Source organism: Petaurus breviceps, unplaced genomic scaffold, assembly GCF_028583685.1.
Source record: "Petaurus breviceps papuanus isolate PSGF00001 unplaced genomic scaffold, PetGlider_PUasm1.0 90510, whole genome shotgun sequence".
Lineage (NCBI taxonomy): Eukaryota > Metazoa > Chordata > Mammalia > Diprotodontia > Petauridae > Petaurus > Petaurus breviceps.
The window spans coordinates 3531058-3545611 of NW_027187267.1; the positions used below are offsets into that span (position 1 = coordinate 3531058).

Sequence of the window (14554 nt, forward strand, 5' to 3'; positions counted from 1 at the left end):
GTCCTGTATCTGAAATGTCCCTCTCTTCTACCCAAACTCTTCCCATTATCTGACCTTTAAGGTTTATCTCAAAAGTTTACAGGCTTAGGATATCTAAGTAGCTAGAGTTAGGAGGATCTGAGTTTAAAACCCAGACTCAGAAACTTACTGGCCGTGTGACCCTGAGCAGGTCATTTAACCCCAATTGCCTCAAAAAAAATTTACAGGCTCATAAATCGAGTGCTGAAAGGGCCTTCAGAGGCCATCTTTCGATTTTACAGAAGAAACTAAGTGACTTACTCAAGGTCATAGAGGAGAGATTTGAACCTGTGGACTCTCACTTGAGTCAGTGTTCTTTTCACTCCACCGCACCTGCCATTTTGATTCTCCAAAACTATTTACATTTTTTTCTGCTCCTCAAACCTTGTACAGCACTTGGTCGATATCTCTCAGGTCTTATTATCAAATCCCTTTATATTGTAGTTACTTTCATGTATTGTACCTAAAGACATATGTAAATAGCCATATAGAGGGAAGATGGAACACACTGGACTTAATTTCAAATCCTACCACTAAAGCAAGCTCTCTGATCTTGGTTCGGCATCTATAAAATGGAGGGGGTGGCAGGGGATATGGTATGACTTAAATACCTTCTTTGAAGGGTTGTTATAAAAAGAAGTATTTTGGGAACCTTAAGAGATGCTATACAAGCAATGAGTGAGCAAATGAACACTACCCTATTAACTGGGATATAAGCTATATGAGGGCAAGTTTGGTCATTTATTTCCCCAGTGCAGAGTATGGTGTTCTGCACACAGAAGGCACTTAATAAATGTTTGTTTCAGACTGGGGCTCTCCCACACCAGAAATGAAGGCGACAGAGACGTTCTGAGTACCGCCTCTCAAGCAGTCTTATTTTCCAGTGGATACGTGCCAGTTTCTCTAGTCCAAGGGACATCTCTAGCAGTTATTGATATTTATAGTTAGCCCTTCCATATCATGGCACCCCCAATATCTGAAAAATCCATATAAAATTTTTTGGTCTTCCCTTCATCTGAATTTTTTCCTTTTCTTTTATGGAGTGTTTACAGCATTTTATTGTAAAATGTGGGTTGACATTATACAATACTATACATATATTTTATGCATTTCTGAGTTTCTAACCTTTTTTAGTATCATCTGCCAACCTTCACTTGTCATTCGTGGCTTCTGCAAAACTACCCAAAAATTCCTATTTAAATTCTTATTCTGCCCCATGATATATCGAAATTGAGACAGTAACTATACTGTGCTTTAAAGCCACTTCATTTGGGCCTCACAACAACCTCATAAGTAGGTAGCAAAAATAAAAGCTAAGATTTATATGGCACTTTATGATTTACAATGTGTTTTAGACATATTACTTCATTTAATCTTCCCAGAAACCCTAGGAGGCAAGTGATATTATTTTCTCCAATTGACAGATGAGAAAACAAGGTCTCAGAGAACTTAAGTGATTTGTCTAAGGTCACAAAGCTAGTAAATATTCGAGATAGGATTTGAACCTAGGTCTTTTCTGACTCTAAATCCAATATTCTGCCCACTACATTATGTTGCCTCTCAGTATTTTATTCAGACATAACTGTTCTTCCCCAACAAGGTCTTCTTCCCAAGTACTGGAGTGGCCAGGTTTGAGGGCTGTGCCAAGCCTATGGGAGTGTAGAAGGGGCTCACGTGGGTAAGGGGCAGGCTGTAGAGACAAATAGTTCATTTGACCCTACTTGGGAAAGAGGTCACTGCCAAAACATTACAGCCTTCCCAATTCCATTTTAGTGGAGAAGAAAAGGACAAACACACTTGTTTGCCTGGGATGGTTCCCAGAGACCCAAAATTCATGTCTCCCACTGACCACAGTTCCTACCCCAGGAACAACTTAGAGGTAGGTCCCTGTTAATTCCCACCCTTGTTCTAAAGTAGGGAGATATTCTAAGGGAAAGTGGAGATGTGAGCTTAGAAGCATAGGATCTGGGAACTTAAGATACCATACAGAACAGCCCCTGCATTTTATAGAGGAAGAAACAGGCCTGAAAATCCCCTCCCCTTCCAGGGTCATTTCCCTTATCCCTGCCTTCTCTTAATTCCATTTCTGACATGCACCCTTCTCCCCTTCTCCCTCCCATCTACATTGTAGCTCCCTCAGACACAGCCAGGCTACATCTTACAAAGACTGGGAATCTTTATTCAGATCAGCAATTCACATTCCTCAAGTCTCAGACTTTGGGTGGGCCTTTTGTGGAAGAGGGGAAGGACGGAGGAGAGAAGACAAGGCAAGGCCAATCCACCTCCCTGGACATCCCCTCCCCCCTAATCCTGTCTCAGGCCACTGGATAAAGAAGGGAACAGGCAAAAGGGAATGCCAAGAAGGGAGGGACCAAGGGAAAAAGAGGCCCCTGCCAAGGGGAGGCCTACCCAGATGTGTGGCTTTCAAAGTCCAGCTGTGGCCAGGACAGCAGCCACCATAGGCCCCTCCCTATAAATTAAATCCCCACAGTAGCAAGGCTGGGGGTGGAGGGAGCAGGAAGAACGACCTTGTAGAAGAGAAATTGGTCCCATGTCAGCTCCTTTCAAGGCAGTGCCCTGAACCCTGGCCTAAAGAATGGCTGTATGGGTGCAAAATTCCCAAATGAGACGACAAACCAGGGTGGGAGAATGAACAGGAATGTTGAAGGGGTCAGTACTCCCCAGTTTTGGTCCAGGAGAAGGGAGGATGGGGGGTTGGTCCAGTTTTGCTGATTTGGGGGACAGGGAGTGTATTACAGTAAATTCAAGGTAAGAAGGCATTGCTCAGCACCTGTAGCCACAACAGGAGAAGCAGTGCCACCAATGGATAGGAGTAGGCAGGGAAGAGGAAGAGCTGGAACAGAAGGGACTTGAGAGTTCCACGGGCTTCCTAGGAATGTCACTGCTAGAAATATATTAACCATTCAAGGGAGGGTGAGGAAGAGTGGTGATCAGAGGATCTGGCGTGGCATCCCATATCCAGTCATGCCTGCCTGAGAGGCCCCACGGTTGGTGCCCATCTGCAGCCCGATGACATTCTTGCCCTCCTGCAGTTGGTTATCTGTGAAATTTCGGGGATTCTCCTTGGACTTCCTGGTGGCAGAAAAGACAGGGTCAGCCACGAGGGAAATTCTAGGCAAGGGGGAAATCCAGAGATGTCAGAGTAAGTCCTGCCACCCCGTTTATGGAAGGGAAGTAGGCAAGAATTTTCCCACCCACCCTGGGGAGGGTGGAATGTCCCATTACTTACTTAGGGAACCAGTTAGGATCTCCAGAAAAGAACCCATCACCCCGAGCCACTGCCAGCCCACCCAGGTTCATCAGTGTCCGCTGCACACATGCCATATTCTTTCCTAGGAATGAGAAGGGAACATTGGAGATCTAGATACCTTAGAGGACCCTGAGTCTCCCCCAAAATATTAGGAAGGAGAGACCATCCCATTGAATCCTTTACTCTTCTTCCCCAGTCCCCTCAAACCATGACTACCCCTTCCTTCTTCTCTCTCCTTCAAAATGCTAACCTGGTCTTTAAATCCTTGCCCATCAGTAACCTGAATCCAATCTGATTCCCCAACCACAAAGCTACCACCCTTCAAAACTGTTCTTGGGCCAGTCTCCAGCCTCTGAGCTAAATTAGACCCAAATCAAACCCAAGGTGATGTCAGAACCCCACCATCACCCTCTCACCACCACCACCACCACCACCACCACATCCAGCCTCCCCTTCCAGCCCTCAGCCCATCCCCATGCCATGTAGCCTTTGTTTCACCTTCCCAGAGGTCCACAGTTTGGAAGATATCAGTGGCATTGATGCCATAGCGCTCTGCTGCCTGTAGGAACTGAGAAATCTGTTCCATCTGTTTGAAGGCCATGCCTGAAGCCTGGATCTTCTTTACCGGGCCCTGGCCTTCAGGGTATAGCCCATTGATGAGCTCACACAGCACCTGGATGAAGGCAAGACTTGGCATGAAAGGGAATCCATCCCCCAGTGGATAGATGGTGCAGACCAATTTTTCTGGCCTGCTTTATCTAGGCCCAAAATTGCCTCCTGGGGTCAGAAGAGGAGGAAGACGAAGGGCAAGAATGACACCCTGTATCCCTGGGGAAGACTCTAATTGTCTCCATAGGAGCATTTAGGTGAATGTACCAAGATCAGTTGAGAAGAGTAGGAATTTCTTGTTTAAAGAACACTACCCAAGAACACAACAGCTCTCCAGTCCCCATCCTGGCATTCTACAAGTTTTCTTGTAGAACATTTGATCATTCTCACCCTATGCTCAGTGAAGAGAGCAGAGTAGAACCCCCCACTTCTCTCCCACCCACCCACCCCACCCCCGGGTCTAACAACCCTTGAGAAAGAGTACCCATGTTCTCAGCTTCCTCTTCCACAGAGCTGCCAATTCCTAAGTGGTCAACTTGGGTCCTTCCCTTCCGGGCTCAACTTGCATACTCAGTGCATTATTAGAACCCTTCTGAACTCTTTTTTTTTTTTTAAGCAATTGGGGTTAAGTAACTTGCTCAAGGTTACACGGCCAGGTGTTTCTGGGTGGGTGCTAAGCGTCTGAGCCCGGGATTTGATCTCCAGGTCTTCTCAACACTGGAGCCGGTGCTCTTACTTGCTGTGCTACCTGGCCGCCCCTCTTCTGAACTCTTTCTATGCCCTCTGGGGATCAAGTGAGATACTGTTTACAAAGCAATTTACAAATCATAAGATGCTGTAGAAATCTAAGTTATATTTTTCTCTCCTCTCCCTGCTGATTCCATGTGTTGAACCCCAGCTCTCACCGTGCCATCTTTGAGCCAGTTTTGGAAATTCTCTCGCCCAGGCTGTGGCCGCCCAACATCCCTGCGGCACTGTGTGGTAATCCACTGAATGAGAATCTGCTCCAGATCAGCATCATACTGCTTCTCGATTTTCTGCTGTACCTCCCGGCTCAGTCCGTAAGCAGGTCCCCTGTTGGCCATTCTGAGATGGTGATGCAGGTATCTAGGAGGAGACACCCCATATTCAAGTTAAGTAGAGGTACTGAGCCTTCTCTCTAGTGACCTTTCTAGCTCTAACTCCACTTCCTCATTTTCAATACAGGGAAACTGAGGCCCAGAGGAGATAAAAACTTTCCTAAGGTCACACAGATACAGCAGATTTTAAGATTAGAAGTTATTCCATTATATTCCAGTACAATGTAGGCTCGCAGATGGCTGGCACTATTTTCATTTTTGGTTTCTATCCCCAATGCTTGGCATGTAGTAAATGCTTATACTGTTCCCTGCAGGGCAGAAGATATAACCCATACCCAGATAATATCCTCCAAGGTACATGGCTAATGGCATCTCATCCACAGGTCAGATACTGTAGGCAAATTTACTGATTGAACAGTAATCAACTCTACTCATCTTAACCAGGTCTCTCCTTCCCTTTTCTCTTTGCTGGGGGAAAGGACTGGGAACAATAGAGTAGGAAGCAATGGCAGTGGGGCCTGATTTGTATGACTGGGCAAATGAACTTAGGTAGTCAATCAATAAACGTTTCCTGAGAGATTATTATGTTCCTAGTTCCATGCTGGACCCTGTGGGCAATGTAAGAGAAAACCCAGCCTTGAAGGATTAATCCATTCACACATCCAACTGGCATTTATTTAGCACTAGGCAAGTTGCTAGGAATATAAAAACAAAAGAAAGCAAAAAGAATAGGTCTGGCCCTTAAGAAGCGTACATTCTATTGAAGGAAGGAACTCACATTCTATTGAAGTTTGAAAGGCAAGCGTCCATACACATTACAGCAAACTCTGTAATTCAGGTTGAATTGTGTAGTACCGACTCTTTATAGGCTATTGGCATTGAGAAGATATGTAGTGGGGTTAGGGAAGTAAAGAATGTCATCATGGAACACCGAAGACTTGGACTTGGCCAGGAAAAACAGGTAGCATTTAGATGGGTGATGAGGACAGCTAGATATTCTAGAAGGCAGTCCAGTAGAGGGAACAGAACCAGGCATAGCTTACAATTGTAAACGGCTCAAGGCTGACAGACAGTTGATTTACAGGAGAGGAATGGTCTCTTACCCTTCCTTTCTAAGGACTCCAGAATGGTATGTTTCTACAGAATACAAGTGAGGGTAGTTTCCCTTAATTGGATGGGATGGATATTAAGGGACTGAAGGTGGAAAGAAGCATGAGTCAAAGGGATAGAAGGGAAAGTGGTTAGGTGGTTTCTTGTCTGCCAGCCTGAGCTAGAACCTCCACACTGTGCCAAGGGGCTGCCTATCCTCACCCTCCCACCCCCTGCCTTGGTCCAGTGCCCGAATACCTGTCTAGGCAGGCCCAGTACAAATCTATTGCCCCTGAACAAGTTTCCATATCATTCCCATGCTCTCCTTCAGAATCCTCTATCCCCAGAATTAGAAGATAGCTCTAGGACAGGGATGGGGAACCTGCAGCCTCGGGGCCACATGTGGCCCTCTAGGTCCTCAAGTGCAGCCCTTTGTCCAAATCCAGTCAAAGGGCAGCATTTGAGGACCTAGAGAGCCACATGTGGCCTTGAGGCTGCAGGTTCCCCACCCCTGCTCTAGGGTTACACTACAAAGGGCATTCCTTGCCAGGGCAGCTGCCAGTATCCAGGTAAGGGAACAAATGTGTGCTAAGAAATTGCCTCAAAAAAAAAAAAAAAAGAAAAAGAAATTGCCTCCTTTATTGCAATAGTTTCAAAAGCCCATGGACCAAGCCTCAGAGGTGGGCAACCATCCTTATCTACTACCCTCATCCTCCTACTCCAGCTTTCCTTAGTGGGATCCAATTGAGGGTTCTGAATTCATTATGGCAACATGCAAGGTAACCAGAACACATACCCCTAACAGCTTCCTCCTTCTTGAGATATGAGTGTGGTGAAGAGGTTGGAACAGCAGTAACTCCAAGCACCAGGGAATTATAAAGGCTTCTCTGCCTGGAGAATCAGTAGCTCAGCATCTTTTCACTATCTAAACCCTCTTTCCTATCCCAGTTTATCAAATTTTACAGTATACTTCCTGCTAAGAAGGTTTTAAAATCAGCTATTTTTAACTTCATTAACAAGCATCCTCCCTACCCCCAATACACACAACTTTCCCCCCAAGAGAAAGCCAAGACAGTAAGAATGATAACTTCTGGTCTGCACCCTAACCCAATCTCCTCATCAACTTTAAGAGCGGAGAGGCTGGGAAAGGAGACAGAGCTGAGGAATCTGGTCAAGTCTTCTGGGGAACAAGGTTTGAAGAAGGAAACAATTCTCCTTTCCTTCTCCAAAGTTCATTGTGCTTGCCAACCTTTCCTTGAGAGTGTGAAGGCTTTAAAAGAATGGTAGAAGAGGAGATAAGGGGAGAAGGAAATCCTAAGGTGGATCCCTTTTGAAGAGGTAAGCCCCCTACTTCTTTCTCCCAAGCCAAGTTCTGAGCCCCCTCACCTAGGATCAACTCAGTTTTGCATGCCTGGTCCTCAGATCAGCATCATGTTCAGTGCTAAATGGCCCAGGGATCACCAAGGCACAGCCTGAGGGAAGAGTCAGGTAAGAAAATAATTAACTCAAGTACAGAGGGTGGGGAAAAAAGGGAAAGTAATGCCCAGATAGATCTTTTTATCCTCCCAGGGCTGAACCAGGCACAGAACTTCGGTACCAAATTGTCTCTGAGGGGAGGAATTCAGAGGTACCACTTCCCCTTCACTGTCCTGGGCCTGGGCCACAGCTGGCAAAGGATTGGGGGCCCCAGCTGCAGTGTCTGCTATGTTCTGGAGCCCCAGCCACTCTATGGTGCCAGAGCTACAGGGAGGGGCCCTGGGAAGGAACCATCCTGGCCAACAGCTGTTCTTCCTCCCTTCTCCATCCTGGCTGAAGGGAGGAAGGAGGTATCATAGGCGTAAGCTGACAAGCTCCGGCTGGGCTGTTAAGGGTGAAAAGGCCCACCCTGGCAGCAAACCCCTTGGACTGCCCCTCCTACCCTGGACGGGAAAAGAGTGGGTTTCTGTCCAGAGGGGAGGACATGCTGAATTAGAAAGTCAGTGTGGGGTCCTCGTAGATGCCTAAACCAGAGTAGACATGGAAAGCCAGCAGCTGGATAGCTCAGGAATATGGAAGGACAGTTAAGAGGAAGGAAATGGGGCAGATCTGAACATTAGAACTACTCACAGCTGCACAAGGAGGGACAGTGTATGGGAGTGGGAAGTTAAAGGGGAAAAGACAGGAAGGACCTCGAGCCTAACCCAGTAAGTCTGACAAGAACCTGACGTCCAAGTTACTAAGAGCTGGAGGAATAGGTAAATCAAATCACCTGATTCAAGCCCAGCCTCAGAATAAGCCAAGGGCCCTATACTGTTCTCCTTTCATCCCTCAAGCCCCAATCGCAAAGCCAGGGGAAGAGGAAAAGCCATACTAAGGGCCATGAAGGAAGAAGGGTGAATCAATTTCCCAGATCATGCTGAAAGGGACCATAGAAGGAAGGAGTGGGAATCTGCTCACAGGGTAGGGTGAAGGGATAAGAGGGGCAGGAAGAAGGAAGGGAGATGGAAAGGCAGTATGGGTCTGATTACAGTGTCCCCAACAGGGCAGTCCCCCTGCCCCCAGTGGAGAAAGCTAGAGATACACAAACAGGAAGCCACACGGCCTGGGAGGGAGGAGGGTGTGCTAGGGTGGAGAAGGGGTGGGGGGGGGCCCCGGAGGTCAGGCGGGGGCTGTTGCTATGGGTTTTGTATACTAAACATAGGACAAGGGGCTAGGTGGGGGCGCCAGGCAGGGCACAAAGACAATTCCTCCCAGACAAAGGTTGAGAAGGCTCTGAGAACAGTCTGGAGTCAGGAGAAGGTGGCACCACCACGTTGTGAAGCATTTACTAGCTAGGGTCACCTTAGAACAAGCAGGGAGATTCTTTCATATGGCCCCCAGGCCAGTCAGCTGTGGGAAAGAGTACAAGGAATCAGGGTTCTTCTGGAGTGGGAGTCGTGTTTAGGGCTAGTACCAATATGTCCAAAAGAAAATTCCCAGAGGAGTAAATGAGGTCAGGATCTAGCCCTGAGGGAACAGGAAGGCAGAGGCAGGATGGGAGCGAGGGGGAAGGAAGACAAAGAGGATTTGTTGGTTCTGGGGTCCAGAGGGCCCTCCAGGTTCTGCTCCACCCCAACATCTCCACTCCCTTTCCATTCATCAGAAGATAGGAATGGGAAATTCAAGGCTGTACTAAGGAGCTGTGAGGGGAAATCCATAATGTCCCTCCCACACACAAGTCCCACCACTACCCTTTCCCGCTAGGAGCCAGTAAGTCAAAGGATCAAGAAGCATTTATTAAGCACCAGCGATATACCAGGCAATGCATGGTGCACCCCTAGGCCAATTTCCAGATGGGTACCTCTTGGATAGGTAGTAAGAACAGGGAGTAGGAAGCTATTTCAGCCTCTCAGACTATGGTTCATCTTCATTCCCACCCCAATTCCCAAACTATATCAGTGGCCCCTAGCCAGGGGATCTGTTACCCTCTATATTCTCCCATTCCCGTATCTACAGAAGGAGGGCTAATCCCTCTCTTGCCTGAGACGTCCGGCCCCCTGCCTTCCCTAATCCTTACCTTCCCCGGCCCCCCCCCCCCCCCCCCCCCCCCCCCCCCCCGGACCGCCCTAGACCATGCCGCTCGGCCGACCCCCCCCCCCCCTCCCAACCACACCCTGGCCGTTACTGAGAGATGACTCACCCGCCGCCAGGGTGACGCAGTGGTCTGGGCAGTCAGCCCGCCCAACAGCCACGGCCAGAGGCTTTCCCAGCAGCAGGGGGCATGGGGGTGGGGAAGGGGCAGACCCCCTCCCCCCAATCCAAGGCCACAGGAGAAAGATCGGTCAGGCTGCAACCAGGTCTCCTCAGTATAGAAGGAAGCCCCCCCCTCCCCAATAATTCTGGAGGGATGAGATCAAAGTAGTGGCCTAGGTCTTAATACGAAAAAAGAATAAGGTTACTGAGGCAACCCAGGTACTAACCTAGTCCTACCCCAGGAGCCCTGGCATAGACACGTCCCTGTTGGGAGGCCTGAAATCAGGCGGTGCCAGACTCCAGAGAAAAGTTGGCAAGAAGAAAGTCAGCCAAGAGTTTGGAGAACGGAGGATAGCACTCCACACGTGTACCACGAATATAGATAAGTGAGAAATGCATGGGGGGGAACCTAAGTGCCTGAGGTCAAGGAAAGCCAAGAGGACAGTCTCAAGAAGGGTACTAACGGGCAGGCATGGGCAAGGCACCGGTACTTATACCCGGTCCCTTCCCGTGCCAGTCCTTCACCTTCCCCTTCCTCCCTTCTCAAAGTCGCAGCCAGCTCTTCGCCCGGATCTCTCCTGTTGCCCGGGGCACGGACCCCAAGTTCTCTGGACCAGGGAAACCCAAGCGCAGCGCACAGAGCAAGGGCCACCGCCCCTGCCCTACCTGCCCAGCTAGCCTAGCGCGGAGCCAAGCCAGAGTACAGGCAGGGCGGCACAGGGCACGGAGCAGACCCTGAGCCCTGCTCTGAGTGACCCACAGCTCAGCCACCTGAGGCTTCCCATGCTGCCCAGTTCTGCCCTCCCTTTTCCCCTCCTCCCGGCCCTACGCGCTCACCTTTACCGCGAGGCGGTGGATGGAGAGAGTAACGGGCTGGGGCGCGGCGCTCAGTGAGTGGCACTGGGCTTCTTGAGGCGGGGGGTTTTCAGACAGATCCCGCCTAGGCCAAGGGGCGGGCCTAGGGCGGGGCGAGGGCGAAGATTTAAAGGCACAGGGCATAGAAGGCAGTGGGGCGCTATGTCGAGGTCTGGGACTCTGGGGAGGTACCCCCCTCAGATTCCATTAGCAATGCCAGGGATTTGGGTCTAACTGGGAAACTTAGGAGCTGAGTGCTCAAATACTGGGTACGACAAATCCTGCCACCCCTTATGTATACATATTGATAAGTAGAATAGATGGGGAAACTGAGGCACACTCCAAGACAACTCTCTCTTCTTCCTCTCCATTATGCCGAATGGGAATAGAAATAAAGTCTGATTAGGAAGAGGATCGTAAAATCATGAACTTTGGAGTGGTAAAGAGGCCCTTAGAACTCTAGTCCAGATAACAGAGGAGGTCACTGAAATCCGAGAAGCTAATTGTCCAAGGAAATGGCAGTCAAGACTGAAGTCCAGGGCCTCTGGTTTCAATTAGTTCGTTCCCTCTGCAAAAAGCTTTTTCCCGGTCCCCTTAATATTAATATCTCCCCTATTAGACTGTGAGCTCCTTGAAGGCAGGAACTGTTTTTGCCTTTATATTCCAAGCCTTTTAGCACAATGCCTGGTGCAAGTAAGTGCTTAATAATTGTTTATTGATTTTATTTCGTCACTACCCCAACTCCTGGCTCTTCAGGCCAAGGAGTCGATCCTATTCTGTTTGCTTGGCCTGGCCTGCCCTGCCCTGCCACCTTCTTCAAGCCTGGACAGGTGGTAATAGAGTGATGTCACTCTCTCCTTCCTGGGGCCCCAGAGGCAGGCGTAGGGTTGGCTTCTGAGAGCTCAGGATTGACTCTCCTCTCCCACTTTCCATCACCACTTTTTTCATCTCATTTATTACTCCTTAGCACATTTGCAGGATGGAAAAAGGTGGGTTGTGGCAAGGAAGTATCCTCAGAGGGGACTCAGAAGGGACTCAGCCTTTTTAGGCAGAGAGGTAAGGCTGGAACTGAGACTGAAGGAGACAGCAGTTGCTGGGACAAGAATTCCTTCCGGGATCCCTTTCAGTACAGCTTTGGGTCTGGTCCCCTGCTGGAGAGGGACTCATGTTGCACTCATCTTGGGGGATTCCCATCCCTACCATTCATGGTCCTATTCTCTTCCCCACCTCTCCCTCCTTCAAGCTTCAAAGCCAGGCACAACACACAAGTAAAATACTCTCAGTCTCTCTTTAATTGCTTGTAAAAACTTTCCCCATGTCTCACTCACACAGAAGGGGCAAGGGCAGACCTGAGATCTCTGTAGCTGTCTCCTCCCTCTCTGCCCTGGGGGGAGGAGAGGCCCCTTTGGGGAAACCCAATTCATCCTAAGGTAGATAGTGCTACCCACATCCTTTCCCCCACCCAGCCAGTGTCTCTGCCTGGGTACTAGTTGGGAGGGGGGGGTATTATCAATGCCCCCAGTACCCCTGCAGGTGTCCCTGTCCAACCCTGCCCATAGGTCCTTGTCCCACCACTACCAAGCATTCATAGCAATGTGGCTTGCTCAGGGTGGTTGATGGGGTCCCGGCAAGCAGGCAGCCGTGCCCGGGTAGCATCACGGCGACGTCGGAAGGCCAAGAATTCCTCACGGAGAGCAGCGCAGCGTTCCTCTGGTCCAGGGGGGTGGGAAGCACCCCAGGTACACTCCTCTGACTCCTTGGAGCCTGTGAGATCATGAAGCAGGGGAGCAAGAGATGGAAAGATTTTTAAGAAACAGATTTAGAGGATACAAAAGCTTCAAGTGACAAGCTGAGTGAGGGACATGAAAGAGAAAGTACCTAAGCCAACTTCCCTTGTGAGAGTAAGACAAGGAATATCCTATTATCCCAGAACAGAGAGACTAGAGGTACGACTACATACTAAACTCTGGCTGGGAGTGGAGAACAAGCAGGCCCCAAGCTGAACCCAAGGCTGGAGAGGTAGGAACAGAACATCATGGGGCAGATACAGCCAGGGAGCTGAGCTGGGAAGGATGCAGAAGCTGGGAGCTGATGCTCTGCCCTGGGCTCTCCCGCACCTCGTTTCAGTTCTGGCTGGCCCCGAGGGCCGCCACCCCTCTGCCCCAGCTGGAGTGATTCAAGCAGTTCCAAGTCCCCAGGAAGCTCAGAGTCCCACTCATAGTTTTCATCCACTGAAGTGTTCCTCCTGTAGGCATATGATTGTGTACATGTTGGTGATGGAGCAGAACAGTTCAGGACAGTATGTACCCCCTTCACCTAGAAATGGCTATGGAAGGTGCCCTCTGCCTCAGAGGAATGCCCATAATCAGGGACTAACCACTACTTCAGAGGAACCTAAGAAGAGGGGTGAATCAAGTTTCTGGTACAAGGAAGGAAGAGTGAGGACAGAGAAATGGAAGGGCAACAGAAAAGGGAGAGGGGATCAGGGATTGGGACCCTGGGTGGGGAAGAGACCATCCTCACCTCTTACTGACAGTCAGCACATGTTCTCTCCGAGGCCACCTCTCCAGACCCATTCCTCCACTGGCCCAACTGCTAGTGTCCCCTGAGGGGGGACTGAGGTAGCTGCCCCCAAGAGAGGGGGCCAGTGAGGGTGGGCGAAAAAATGAGGCACTGCCCCTCCCACTGCTCTGGCTGGTGAGGCTGCCTCTGGGCACAGTGGGGGGAGGCCCAGGCAGCCCCCTCTCCCGAAGGGTCCAGTCTGCCAAAGCAGTGTAGGATGAGTCAGAGCCCGGTCCACTGACCCTGCTCCCAGGCAGAACTGCCTTAGGGAGGCCTAATGGGGAGCCCAGAGGTCGAGAGAGAGTTGCCTCAGGGCCTGGCCGGGTGTCCATGTAGTCAAGAGGTGGGGCAGGGCTGGGTTCTTCAGTAGGGGGCCAGTCCCCATCAACGTTCATCTCTCGGAAAAATGGGAGACTCAAATACTGGAGCAGGGGGCCAGGGGCTGGCAGGGGGCTAGGTGGTGGGCCCACAGGACTGATGTCAGCAATGTAAAGGGGCTGGGCCACTCCACTGGGACTGCTGTTGCTGCAGTCACGTGAGTGAGCCTGGCAATAGCCTGTGCTTTGGGGCTCATCTTGGATCTGGGTCAGTGAAACCTGGGGGGACCCAGCACCTGGTCCCATCACAAATCGCCCATCAGGGCCTCGGCAGATTGGTTCCAGGGGCAGTGGGCTAGGCAGGAGCTGGGCAGGAGGACTGGGGAGCTGGCTGGTCTCCCCCCATAGCAAGCTTTGTCGAAGGCTGAGAGATGGGGACTCCTGGAGTTTCAGCTTCACCACACTGTCAGGGCTGCCTGAGCCTGGAGCAGAACTGGGGAGGGGGAGGGCATCAGTGCCCATGTCAGCATGGAGGGGACACAATGATTCTAACCACCCAGAAGCCAGAGATGGGAGATGGGAGATGGGAGATTTGGAATAGGCCAAGACAATGCCAAGGAGATGAAGGCAGGAGGCAAAGCCAGTGTCTGCACAGGGGTTCTTAACCATTTTTGTCATGAGCCTCCCTGGCAGTCTGGTGAAGCCTATGGATCCCGGGCTCAGAATAATGTTTTTAAATTCACAAAATAAAACATATAGATTACAAAGGAAACCAATTCTATTGGAATTGTTATAATTCTTTTTTAAAAGTTCATGGACTCCAAGTTAAGAACCCCTGGTTTAAAGGAAAAAGAAGACTAGCCTAGGGAGAGTGGTAAGCCTGGGTCCTGACTGGCACGATGACCCTGGCCAGTGGGAAGGCTTAAAGGTGGAGCTTCCCTTCCTCAGGCCCCCCATCTGATCTGCTTCAAACTGCTTCTGTCCCAGTCAAGCCCCCTCCCCCAAGGCCCTACCAACTGCTCCCCCACCTAAGGCAAAGGAGA

At 50.0% G+C, this 14554-nt stretch overlaps 2 protein-coding genes across 3 annotated transcripts in view; both read right to left on the bottom strand.

Annotated features, from left to right (window-relative positions):
* Positions 1 to 2171: 2171 nt before the first annotated feature.
* TAGLN2 (transgelin 2) overlaps positions 2172 to 14554 on the bottom strand; it is a 343906-nt gene continuing 331523 nt past the window's right edge. The window contains exons 1-6 of one of the 2 annotated variants that reach the window (XM_069062877.1): positions 10615 to 10682; positions 7453 to 7538; positions 4804 to 5005; positions 3788 to 3962; positions 3269 to 3371; positions 2172 to 3111 (exon numbers count right to left, since the gene is read on the bottom strand). In XM_069062877.1, coding sequence (XP_068918978.1) covers positions 2970 to 3111; positions 3269 to 3371; positions 3788 to 3962; positions 4804 to 4983 — 600 coding nt within the window. In that variant the 5' untranslated portion in view covers positions 4984 to 5005; positions 7453 to 7538; positions 10615 to 10682 and the 3' untranslated portion in view covers positions 2172 to 2969. Of the gene's footprint in view, positions 3112 to 3268; positions 3372 to 3787; positions 3963 to 4803; positions 5006 to 7452; positions 7539 to 10614; positions 10683 to 14554 lie in introns of those variants that run through there. The other variant, XM_069062876.1, reaches the window with a different exon arrangement.
* The window catches only part of IGSF9 (immunoglobulin superfamily member 9), a 28007-nt gene continuing 25359 nt past the window's right edge, over positions 11907 to 14554 (bottom strand). The window contains 3 exon segments of the mRNA XM_069062878.1: positions 11907 to 12396; positions 12750 to 12877; positions 13156 to 14004. Of these exon segments, the coding sequence (XP_068918979.1) occupies positions 12218 to 12396; positions 12750 to 12877; positions 13156 to 14004 (1156 nt within the window). The 3' untranslated portion in view covers positions 11907 to 12217.